General features: G+C 47.6%; 1 protein-coding gene across 1 annotated transcript in view; it reads right to left on the bottom strand.

Moving 5' to 3' along the window:
* Positions 1-11,657, bottom strand: part of PLXNC1 (plexin C1) — a 243,579-nt gene extending 231,922 nt beyond the window's left edge. Inside the window, exon 1 of the mRNA XM_001370068.4 lies at positions 10,061-11,657. Within this exon, the coding sequence (XP_001370105.2) occupies positions 10,061-11,158 (1,098 nt within the window). The 5' untranslated portion in view covers positions 11,159-11,657. The remainder of the gene's footprint in view (positions 1-10,060) is intronic.
* Positions 11,658-12,280: the final 623 nt, after the last annotated feature.

Genomic DNA, 12,280 nt, shown 5'->3' with positions numbered 1-12,280 from the left:
AGAAATAATGGACTGAAGCCATGATTCTTTACCACTGAAAGTCTGCCCCCCTTCTCCATCTTCTCCTTGCTCTCTTTCTGAAAAGGGATTTAGCATGTTATTCCCTTAACCCATCAGGCACTATTCCCAACGTAGATAGCCACCCCAGAGGCTTAGGCTTTAGACAAAGAGAACCAGGCACCCAAGATCCTCTCAATCTAGGACGAAGGGGATTCTTGGTCTTTTTTCTATCCAGAAACAAATGTAGATGAAGTTCAACTTTATTTATACTCTTAGTTTGAATCTCTTTGGCAGTTCATTTTGAATAGTTATTACCCTTTGCCTGAACTGGTTCTGAAGACACTTCCTCATTATTTCCCCCATTGTGTCCCCATGGGCACAGCTCATCTGCTGATGCTACATTCCTTCAACTGGAATCACCATTTTATTTAGCCATTAGTTTTGTTAAATAACAAGACTCTGCCCTCCTTGCTTCTGTTGTAGTACAGGCTGGGTTTTGTTTCTGTCCTCCACCTAACTGAGAAATGGGAAAGATCTATCTCAGAAAAGGATCTTTTCCAATTATTCCCTCAAGTTGCTAATGTGTGGAAAGTACTTTATATGTATCCTGAATGTGTTCTTGTATATATATATAAATAACATTTATTTATTATGTATATTATATTTATAGTATATATTATAAGATAATATATTATTATATTTATCCTGTATGTGTGTAGATATTTTTATATTTATTATGTATATTATAATATATTATTATATTTGTCCTATGTGTATATATACATTTGTATTTGCTTATTATGTATATTATATTTCTAATATATAGCATATATAATATATAATTTACTATTGTTATATTTATCACACATGTATATATTTATATATTTATTTATTGTATATATTATATGGGTAATATGCTATATAGAGAATATATAATATATTCTAATATAATACATCATTTTTATATTTATCCTGTATGTATATATGTATACATATATATATATTTGTATTTGCCTTTCTGTGTACACTCACACATTCCCTTTCCCTCTGCCCTGCCCCACACGTGTAAACTCTTTGAAGACGGTGACAGTACAATTTTGGCTCTGTATATACAGTGCCTGGCAACAGTTGCTGCTTAATAGATGCTGGTGGGATTGAATCAAATATAACTTCATTGAGGAAAAGGATTGCCATATCTTTTGCTGCTCTATCTCCAACACCTAGCAAGGTGCCTAGTATATAGTAGGTGCTTAATAGATGCTTGTTGAATGAGAAAGATGAAAAATGACATTTTTCAACTTTTCACATTTCAACCACACTTCTAGTTGACAGAGCACATATGTTTTCTCATTGATTCTCATACAGCAGAAAGAGTATTGCAGACTTGGGTTCAAATCCAACCTCTGATGCTTAGTAACTGTCAATGTTGAGTATGTCACTTAGCCCCTCCCCAGGTCCCTTCCAGATCTATCATACCCTAGCCACTATGCTGAGCTACCTTTCTAATCCTCTGATACCCTGTGTACCCCACCATTGTATCCTTTATACTCTGATCCATTAGCACTGGCCTCCTAGCTAGTCTTTGAACAAGACAAGTCAGTCCCATCTCCTAACTCCAGGCATTTCCCCTGGCTATCCCCGTGCCTGGAATGCTCTCCCTCCTCATCTCTTTTGGGCTCCCCTGCTTGCTACAAGAGAAGCCTTTCCCAATCCCCTCTAACTCTGGATCCTAAACTCTGGTGATTATCCCTCCTTGATCCTGTATATCGCTTTATAAGATTTATTAGGAATCACTTGAAGTAGAAGAAATACAAGAACAAAAGGAAAAACCTGAGTAAAGCCATATGAGACAAATTCTCTTGCCTGGCACTCACCCAACTGCCCCAGCTGCATTTCTGGGAGAAGAGAGAGGGGGCGGAGCTACACAAAACTTATATCTTCCCTCCGTTAGTACATTATATAGATATGTAACTGGGATGCTGGGAAAGAGAGTCCCTGGGGAGCAAAATTGTATCCACATAGCTTCTTTGTACATGGTAGTTTGCATCTCAACTCCCCCAAGGCTGGGGCTCCTAAAGAGCAAGAACTATCTTTTGCCTTTCTTAGTATCTCCAGGCATAGGGTCTAACACATAGTAGTCACTTAATAAATGTTTATTGATTGGTCAAGGCCACAATAGATGAGAGCCCTGGGCCTGGAGTCAGGAAGACCTGAGTTCAATCCTGCCTCAAACCCTCATTAGCTGTTTGATCCTGGGCAAGTCACTTTACACTATTTGCCTCAGTTTCCTTATCTGTAAAATGAGTTGAAGGAAATGGTCAACCACTATAGTATCTTTGACAAGAAAACCCCAAAAGGGGTCACAAAGAGTCGACACAATTGAAAATGGCCTAACAAAAGGATAAGATAGGCATACCAGAGCAGGCATTAGGTAACTTATACCACCAGTAGACCCCCAAAATGCAAAGTAGGCAGGCTTTTAATTTGGTTGGTAGGGGGTGAGGGGGGACTTGCACCTTTTTTCATATGATCTTTTTTTTAACCCTTACTTTCTGTCTTAGTAACAACTCAGTGACAGAAGGGCAAGGGCTAGGCAAATGGGGTTAAGTGACTTGCCCAAGGTCACACAGCTTGGAAATATTTGAGGCCAGATTTGAATCCAGGTCCTTCTGACTCCAGGCCTGGCACTCTATCCATGGTGCCACCTAGCTGCAACACCCTCCACCCCCAATCTTGTATAACTGCTCTCCATTATTTATAACTCTCTATTTTACACATATGGCATTCTATCCATTGAGCTACCTAGATGCCCCAAGGAAAGGAGAACACAGTTTGTGAGGTCCTAACCTTCTCAGAGGGAACATCCCACTTTAAATCATAATTTTTTTGGTTACTTTAATTTTAATACATTTTATTGATGCCCTTCATCATTAAATCAATCATTCCTTGTCCTCTCTGACTTGAACCCTCTCTTATGACAAAGAAAACCAAGCAAAAACCTTCTGGAGTCACTGCAGTTTATTAATCTCCTTAAAATATGACACCCAGAAAACCACAGTATTCCAGATGTGGCCTGGCCCTGGCCAAACGCAATGGGACCCTTACATACCGAGATCAGGACAGCAGGCTTCTAATAATGCTGCCCAAGACTGTGCTAGTGTTCTCAGCAGCTGAGACACAGCCACTGTTGGCTTCTGTAAAGCTGGTGCGCCACTCAAATGCCCATAAGCTGGCATTTAAAGCCCTTCCTAGCCTCCCTGCAGAGTCTAGCTTTCCAGATTTATTATATTATTCTCCTTTGTGCAGCTTCCAGTCCAGCTAAAACAAGCTTCTTGTCATTCCTAACACAGGACTTGGTATGCAGGGAAGTGCTCCATAAACACTTTTTTATTCATTTCTCAACTTCCTCTCTTTGCCCAGGCAGTGCCCCATACAGACAATGTTTTCCTTCTTCATCTTCAACTTTCAAAACTTGGAGGCAGGGGGCAGCTGGGTAGCTCAGTGGATTGAGAGCCAGTCCTAGAGATGGGAGGTCCTAGGTTCAAATCTGGCCTGAGCCACTTCCCAGCTGTGTGACCCTGGGCAAGTCACTTGACCCCCATTGCCTAGCCCTTACCACTCTTCTGCCTTGGAGCCAATACACAGTATTGACTCCAAGACGGAAGGTAAGGGTTTAAAAAAAAAAAACTTGGAGGCAGCTAGGTGGCACTTTCTAGCAGTGTGCACCCTGGTGATTAACCCAATTGCCCATACCACTCCATACCTTAGAATTGATCCTTAATACCAATTCTAAGACAGAAGGTAAGAGTTTAAAAAAAACCTCTGGCTTCCTTCAAAACTCAGCCAAAATGCCACCTCTTTCAGGAGGCCCATCCTGATTTCCTCCATTTCTAGTTCATTTTCTATGTGGAAGCAGCTAGGTAGTAGCACAGTGGATAAGTGCCAGATCTGGAGCCAGAAAGTCTTGGATTCAACCTTGGCCTCAGATCCTTCCTAGTTGTGTGACCTTGGGCAACTCACTGAAATCCCATTGCCTAGCCCTTACCGCTCTTCTGCCTTGGAACCAATACACAGTATGGATTCTAAAACAGAAGGTAAGGGTTAAAAAAAAAGAATTCATACTAAGAAAATAAGGATTTAAAAAAAAAGTTCTTGGGGAAGCGGGGTGACTCAGTAGATAGTTTCCAAGCCTAAAAAGTTCTTGGGGAAGCGGGGTGATTCAGTAGATAGTTTCCAAGCCTAAAGATGGGAGGTCCTGTGTTCAAATCAGACCTCAGATATTTCCTAGCTGTGTGACCCTGAGCAAGTCACTTAACCCCCACTGCCTAGCCCTTACCACTCTTCTGCCTTAGAACTAATACACAGTATTGATTCTAAGCCAGAAAGAAGAGTTTAAAAAATAAATTGTCACCAATAGAATGTAAACTTCTGGAGGGCAAAGACAATTTGCTTTTGCCTCAGTATCAAGTAGTCTGGCATATTTCCAGGCACACAGTAGGTAGGCACTTGCTGAATGAATGAATGCCATGCTACAGGGAGAAGGCAGCTTCCAATCTTCCTAATTTACAAACAAAATTAGTGCTGAATCTTGCCACCTCCTCTTAGAAAACTTCCCTGATTTCTCCAAGTCTTGATGCTTTCCTCAACTGTAATTACTTTGAGGATACTTTGTACTTCCCCTTCCTTTCCTCCCAGTAAAATGTAACTTCTTTAAAGAAGGGCAAGGGTGGTTTTTGGTATTTGGATCTCCAGAGCCCGGCAGGATCCCTGATACTATACATAGTAAGATAGTAACAAATGCTGGTTGATTGACTGATTGTTGGGGAATGCTATCTCCTTTGGGTCTCCCCATACCACAACCATTTTTTTTCTTCTCTTAAATGCACAACTCTACATTCATCCCTGTTCAATTTCATTTTCTCTGGGTTTCATCTGAAGAGCTTGTTAACCCAAATGAATCTCTAATTGGTAGTATGTGAGGGGAATACATACCACACATATGGAGACACATATACATATATATGTATGTATAGCATTCAATTCTTCAAAAATGTATGCTGCCACTGGCATTGGCACTCCTACTCCTGATGGAAATGGAAACTCTGTTTGGCAAAAAAGGTCTGTGGTCAGTCCTGGGGGTGGTGATGATGGTGATGATGATCTCTCAGAACTAGGTTACCTGGGCCAGACCTCCAATGCAAGCCGGCTAAGCCTCTCTCTCCATGTTGGTAGGAGCTCTCAAAGTTTGTGCTCACCTGATTTTGCCTTTGAAAACCTAGAGTCACCCTTTGTGTAGGACTTTGGAGAACAGATAGATAGCCCCATCACTAAGAATACTTGTTCACTGAGGTAGCAAGATAAGACAGATCTAGATCTGAAAGGGAACTCAGAGATCATCTAGCTCATCCATCCCCCTCATTTTACAAAAGGGGAAACTGAGGCTTGGGGAGATTGAGGCCCAGAAAAGTTGAGTCTTGACTAAGATCACAGAGGTAGGGGGCAGCTATGTGGCTCTGTGGATAGAAAGGTGGTCCTGAATTCAAATATGACCTCAGATACTTTCTAGCTGTGTGACTACAGGCAAGTTACTTAAACCAAATTGTCTAGCCCTTATAGCTTTTCTACCTTGAACTAATACTTAGTATTGATTCCAAGATGGAAGGTTAAGATTAAAAAAAAAAATCAAGGGGTAGCTGGGTGGCTCAGTGGATTGAGAGCCAGGCCCAGAGGCAAGAGGTCCTGGGTTCAAATCTGACCTCAGATATTTCCTAGCTGTGTGACCCTGAGCAAGTCACTTAACCCCCATTGCCTAGCCCTTACCACTCTTCTGCCTTGGAGTCAATACACAGTTTTGACTTTAAGACGGAAGGTAAGGGTTTAAAAAAATAAATAAAATAAAATACACAGGGTAGAAAACGTACTTTTTCATTTCTCATACATGAGGAGTGCCTGTAAATTAAATTCACCAAGCATTTATGGAGTGTTTACTATATGTACCAAGACCCATGCTATCTTCAGAAGATAGATAAAAAAATCTAGAGTCCCTGCCCTCAGAGACCTCACCTTTTTGGGGAGATGGGGGGAGAAACATTAACATGGAAAATATATACACACAAGGAGGCAGCTAGGTAGCACAGTGGAGAAAACTCCAGTTAGGAGTCAGGAAGACCTTGGTTCAAATCTGGACTCAAGATAATTACTAGCAGCATGACTCTGGACAAGTCACTTAAGCCTGATTGCCTAGCCCTTAGGATTGATACTAAGAAGGTAAGTAAGGGTTTAAAACAAATACACACACACAGAGTTTTGAAGGAAGCTGGGGGGGGGGGTGTTCCCAAAAGATAGAGGTGAGGGGGAAAGAGAAGGGAAAGGAGACAAGGGTAGAGATAGGGAGACATCAAATGCACTCCAGCCATGGTAATGCAAAGTCCTAGAGGCAGGAAATAGAGCAGGATTCCCTCTAAGCAGGGCAGTTGGGCAATGAATTCTCAGTATTAGAAGAGAAAAGGAAGGGAGACATTAGGCTCAAGATAAGAACACAACAAATAAACCACTCCTTCCCACCCCACCATCACTCCCCTCAACAAAATCTAACCTAACCTATGGTTTGGAGAAGTTGGAAAAAGCAAGATATTTATCAAGGGCAGAAGAAAGAACCCAAGTAAATCTATTCGCTCCCTGCCAATGAATTACTGTTCCGATTACTGTGCCTGTTCTGAAGACTGATCGCTGCTGGAATCTATTTAGACTCCATCTATCATGCTTCAAGCCTCATGCTTGAGCCACCTAGTAATTAAATATGCTTTTCCCCAAATGTGTTGAAACAGGAAAATAAAATCCAGAGCAAATGGGATCAAAATGTCACTTGGAGTAACAAATGCATTAAAAAGGGGGGCTCCATTACAGTGGGTCATGTTTTGGGCCAACCTCTGCCCATATCCTGCTTTATTAAAAAAAAATATTGGATATTTCCATGTGTGCTAGACATCACCTTCTTTGGGAAAACCACCACTTTTCATTCAAATTCCTCTGGAAATTCAGTTCCATTAAGGCTTTTTAAGGCAACTTATCACTGAGAAATTTACCTAAATGAAGATTAAAAAAAAAACCCTCCGCCTCCACCTGTGCAGCTGTTGGATGCTATTGTTTGAATGAGAGTACATTACTTAACTGGGATGACAAGCTCACAGGGTGGGGAACCTGTCTTTCAAACAAGAGCCCTCTGATCCGAGAACTGGAGAAGTGTTCAACAAATGACAGAGCAACAGGCTAAGGCAGGAGAGCTGAGGGGCCTCATTTCAACAAGCTGCTACCCCCCCCCCCCCCCGCTGCCCCCCTTAACAAATTCAGCATTTGGAAAAGTCTTCCTGATTGTGGTACAATTTTAGAAAGATGACCCTCCAAGTTCATCAAATGGCCATTTATCAATCAATTGCTACATGCTGGGTGTGTGTTGGGTGGGTGGGGAGCAGGGCAGGGAAATGGTACAAATACAAAAATAAAATAAAAAACTTTATGATCTAGAGAATGAATGGAGCTAAGTGACTTCATTTTCCTATTGCCACCCATCCCACCCCTGCTTTAAACAGGGACACCTGATTCAGCTCAAGTTTTTTTTTTTTTTTATTTCAAGAGCATCCAAGACAACTGCTGTGTCTGGAAGGGCACTAAGTAAGTCATCTAGAACCCACTGGGTGGGAAGATGCAGCCAGGAGAAATGTTTTGGCTCCACAAGTCTACACAGCTGTCAGATGGCAAGATTTGGACGTCCAAAGTTGTAATCTGCTGGGGGCTTTCTAAGCTGCTATGTAATTAACCCTAGAGACCAAGTCTGCCTGAACCTTGGTATCAAGCAATAGTTTAGGGGTCTCAAATCATCTGACAGAAATAGACAAGTGGATCTTTTGCCAACCTTGAGCATGAAGACCTAACACGGTACTCAATATTAATTAAGCTTGTGAAACCAAGACATGGCAATTTAGAGTGCAATGCATATATTTAATTAGAAGCAAATCCCAGTAACTAAGTGGAGCAAGCTGCATATCCCAGAATAGTGACTGGAGGACAGAGACCTGGACATCAGGGGGCCTGTAGTCTGTTCTTTTTCTGATACTAGGCATGCAAATGTTTGGTTTTAACCACTGTGCCTCAGTTTCTCCCACTAGGAAAACAGGGTTAACTATCACTCGTTACTATGAATTTATAGGACCATAGAACAAGAGCTTGGAGGGATCTCAGAGACCCAGGCCAACTCCCTCATTTTATAGGTGAGGAAATCCTGGGGTTACACAGGTAATAATTCTGTTAGAAGTGAGATTTGAACCTAGAACCAGGGCTCTTTCCACGTTTCACACCTATATAAAATTCTCTGACAAAGAAGATATCATTCTCCAAAAATTGATCGGATCAGTTCCCTACCCTGGCAACACAACAAATAGAAACTCAGAGATTAAGCGCTAAAAGAAATGGGCCATACCTAGTCCTACTTCATCAATTTACATGTGAAGAACCTCAGGCCCAGAAAGAGAAAGCAACTTGCCTCAAGTCACACAGTCTGTGGCAGAGCTAAGATTTTAACTGGAGTTTCCTGACAACTAAACCCATCCATCTTTCCACTGTCAATAGGACACAAACTTACAGAATTTTAGATCTGGAGTGGATCTTCAGTTCCCTCTTTTACAGAAGGGGAAACTGAGTGGATGAAGTGACATCTTTTCAAATGGAAACATCCTCCCTTTCCTTCCAGATTCATTCATTTTCTACCAAAACAATGGGAACACCTGTAGCCTTTGATTTCTGGCCAGTTATATAAGAGCATCAGCTCTCAGCATGCTACCCTCTCAGGATCTGTCGACTGAGCAGATAATGCCAGCTGGTTGTGGACAAAAACCCCTGCTACCCTGGAAGCGTTCAAAGGTTCCAGTAATCCCCATCCACCAACAGCTCTTGAACTGCTACTTTATTTCCCCAGTCAAAGAAATGCCAATCTTGAGAGCTGAAGGCAGCGTCTACATTTGGAGCCCAAGGCTGAATCGGTATCATCTGTATTTTGCCACAAGGGTAGTCCCAGGGAGACATCCGTCTTCAAACCCGGGACTCGAGATACACATGTTGCAGTACGCCCCCTTTTCTCTAACTCTCCTTGCTCACAAGGCCAACTCCAGGCTGCCCCCCAGCTAGGGGCCCCCACTGCCTCTGGCATCCAAGAACTACAGACAAATGATCAGACACTGTTTCTAGAGTCCTCCCATGTCTTCTCCACGGAGGAGAGGGGCCTTTCCGTGGATATTAGCCTCCTCCCCCCCTTCACCTCCCCACTTCACTGTCCCATTAGGGTTAGCCATTAGAGAAGGTTCGGCACCCGGAGGGAACTTTTTTGTCCGGAGTGCCCCCTGGGCCAAAGGAAAGTCTCCCAAGGAACCTAACGATTCCCCAAGGACCAGAGAGCTTTAGAGTATTGACCATCAGTCCCCATAGCGCTTGGGCGTGACATGCATGCCTTTTGCTTCCAAAGCCCTCCCATCCTAGGGTAGTATTCTGGTAACTGGTCCGTAGGGCAGGGAAGGAAGCGTAGAGGAAAAAAGGGGGAAAAGCCTGAGAAAACAACCACAAGGGTCAAACCCCATTTTCCCTTCTCAAAAAGGCAAATAGGTCCACATACAAAGGACCCAGGGGGGAGGAGGGAGGTGAGGCTTGGGATATGGGTAGGGAAGGGTGTGCCCTCTTCTCTTACTCTCAGAATTGGAGAAAACCGTCCTCAGGCGAGCATTACAGCCAGCTCAAAAAGCAAGCGAAATGCAACTGGGCAGGATCTCCTAGGATTTTTGATCCCAAGCTGCACCCCTCCCCTCCCTTTTTAAAGCCCCTGTAAACCTCTCCTTAGGATGGGTATGGAGCCCAGGAAGGAAGCCCCGGCGGGCAGGCAGAGGGGTGGATACAGAAATCTGGTGGCTAGTTGTTTTCAATTAAAGTCTTCCTCTCCCTCTCACTGACTCGTGCACACGCGCACTCGCGCACCCTAGTACCGAGGCGCGCGCCCGCCGGGCCGCCCGGGACTTACACAGTTCTGGTTGTCCGAGGTTTGGAAGTCGGAGCTGCAGGTCCGCGCTTTCTCCTGGATCTCGCTCATCCGGAAGAGGCAGAGCGCCGTGGTGGCCGGCGAGCGCCGGGTTCCAGGGTCCCGGCCGACTGCGGCGCTGAAGACGCCGGCCCAGAGGCCGAGCGGCTCCAAGAGGCTGGAGGAAAGCAGCAGGCGGCGGCCGTCGGGGTGGCCCTGGCTACAGTCGAGGGTCACCTGGCCCTGGAAGTCCACCCGGGTGCTCTGCGCGATGCGGGCCATGGCGGTAGCGCGGGGAACGGCGCCGCTCGTATAGTTGTAGGGATAGTAAGGGAAATAGACGCTGCTGTTCCAGAGGAAGGCGTCCACAAAGTGCAGGGTGCCGGCCCCCGCCTGCAGCTTCAGCAGCCCGTCCTCCTCAGTGAACAGCTTCTCCGTGTCCTGCAGCGTGATGGCCGTGTCCAGGTCCGACGCCGCAGGGTTGCACTTGCTGAGCGCCTCGGACTCGGGCAGCACGTAGGTGGCCGCCACCGCCAGGTACCAGCGCTGGTCCTCAGGTGCCTGGTACACCACACCAGCCGTCGAGCCCCGCGGGTGGCACGACACCACCTCGGGGCGGCTCCGCAGTTTGCTGAGGTTGAGGCTGGCTAGGGGCCGCACTTCGCAGCCGCCGCGATTGAAGGTCCAGCCGGTGAGCAGTAACCGGCTGTGGGCGCCCGCCCCCTCGCGGTAGGGCAGCAACAGCTTGCTAAAGCTGCTGGCCGGCCGGGGCCGCGCGGGGGGCGCCAGCGCCACGGGCTCCGAACAGTTGCCCGGCTCCGGGCCCTGGTGCAGGCGGGAGAGCTGCCTCTGGAGCGTGTGGTCCAGCTGGTGCAGGCAGCTGCCGCTGGCCACGAACACGCCGTCCTTGCGGCTGGCCGCCAGGGCCCCGATGGCTTGCTCGGAGCGCCACGGGGGCGCTCCCTCCGGCGCGGCCAGGGCGGGCGCCCGCGGGGCGAGCAGCAGCGCGGCCAGAGGCAGCAGCAGCAGGGGCTGGAGCGGCAGGGGCCGGGCAGTCGGGCTGCGGGGGCGCGCTGGCCCCTTCCTCCCGGAGACCTCCATGGGGCTTGGGCGGCCCCCGGGCGGTGGCGGCGGTGGAGACGACTCAAGTGCGCGCGGGGGGCGGCGGAGGAGGCGGCGGCGGCGGCGGCTCCAGTTCCAGCTCCTGTGGCCGCCCCATGCTCGCGTCTCGCCGGAGAGGAGGAGGAGGAGAAGCGGCGGCGGCGGCGGCTCGAGAGCCTGTGCAGGCAGCTTCAGCGGCAGCAGCAACACTAACCGTGCGCGCTCCCCCTTGGTTCCCTCCTCTCTCTCCTTAGCCGTAGAGTTCCTCTTTTCAGCGCTGGCGCTCGGAGGGAGGAGGAGGAGGAGGAGGAGGAGGAAAGGGAGGAGGAGAAGGAGAAGAAGGGGAGGGGAGGGGAGGGGAAGGGTGGAGGGGAGAGAGGCCCGCGGGGAGGGGTGGGCTGGAGAGGTTTGGAGCGGTCGCGCACTTTACGGAGCCATTGTGAAAGTGGGATGCCCCCGACCCCCTTCACCATCCTCTTCCTCCTCCCTCTCAGCTCCACGCCCATCACCCTCCCCTCTTGATTCGGCGAGATAGGGAGGGGGAGGTCTAGTGATTTGGGTTACTGTGTAGGTGGCCTCTTTCATCTTTTCATAACAAAGCTGAGCTGTGGCTGCTGCTGTGGCTGCTGCTGTCGCCACCGTTCTGCTGCTGCTGCTGCTGCTGCTGCTACCGCTACCGCCGCTAATGCTGCTGCTGATGCCGCCGCCGCCGCCGCCACGGCCGCCTCTACTTCACACGCCCCGGGGCTCCTGGCTTATCAAGCCGGGCATCCGCGTTCGTTCGTTCGTTCTCAGCTTGTCAGCCCGCTCGCTGCCCTTTTCCAACGCCCGGGTTTTGTTTCCGAGGGGAGTGAGGCCATGAAGAGGGAATGAGGGAAAGGGGGAGGGCACCCAGCCAGAGGGCTCAGATGGGGCTCCAGCCTGGAAGAAGGACACTAGGGTGGCCGACAGGTGTGGCAAGGGAGGCAGCTGGAAGCAGGCAAGCCGGAGGTCTGGGAGAGCTTTGGGAACGGGAGATGACTACAATGGTTCAGGGACGTTTCTGGGGAGTCAGGCAACCGGGGAAGAAGCGGGAACGGGAAAGAGGAATGCCTTCTTCCCTCAGGTCTGGGTCCCATTCTG

Source organism: Monodelphis domestica, chromosome 5 (genome assembly GCF_027887165.1).
Source record: "Monodelphis domestica isolate mMonDom1 chromosome 5, mMonDom1.pri, whole genome shotgun sequence".
NCBI lineage: Eukaryota > Metazoa > Chordata > Mammalia > Didelphimorphia > Didelphidae > Monodelphis > Monodelphis domestica.
Note: the sequence above shows the minus strand (reverse complement) of the source record. Positions and strands in the feature narration are given on the sequence as shown.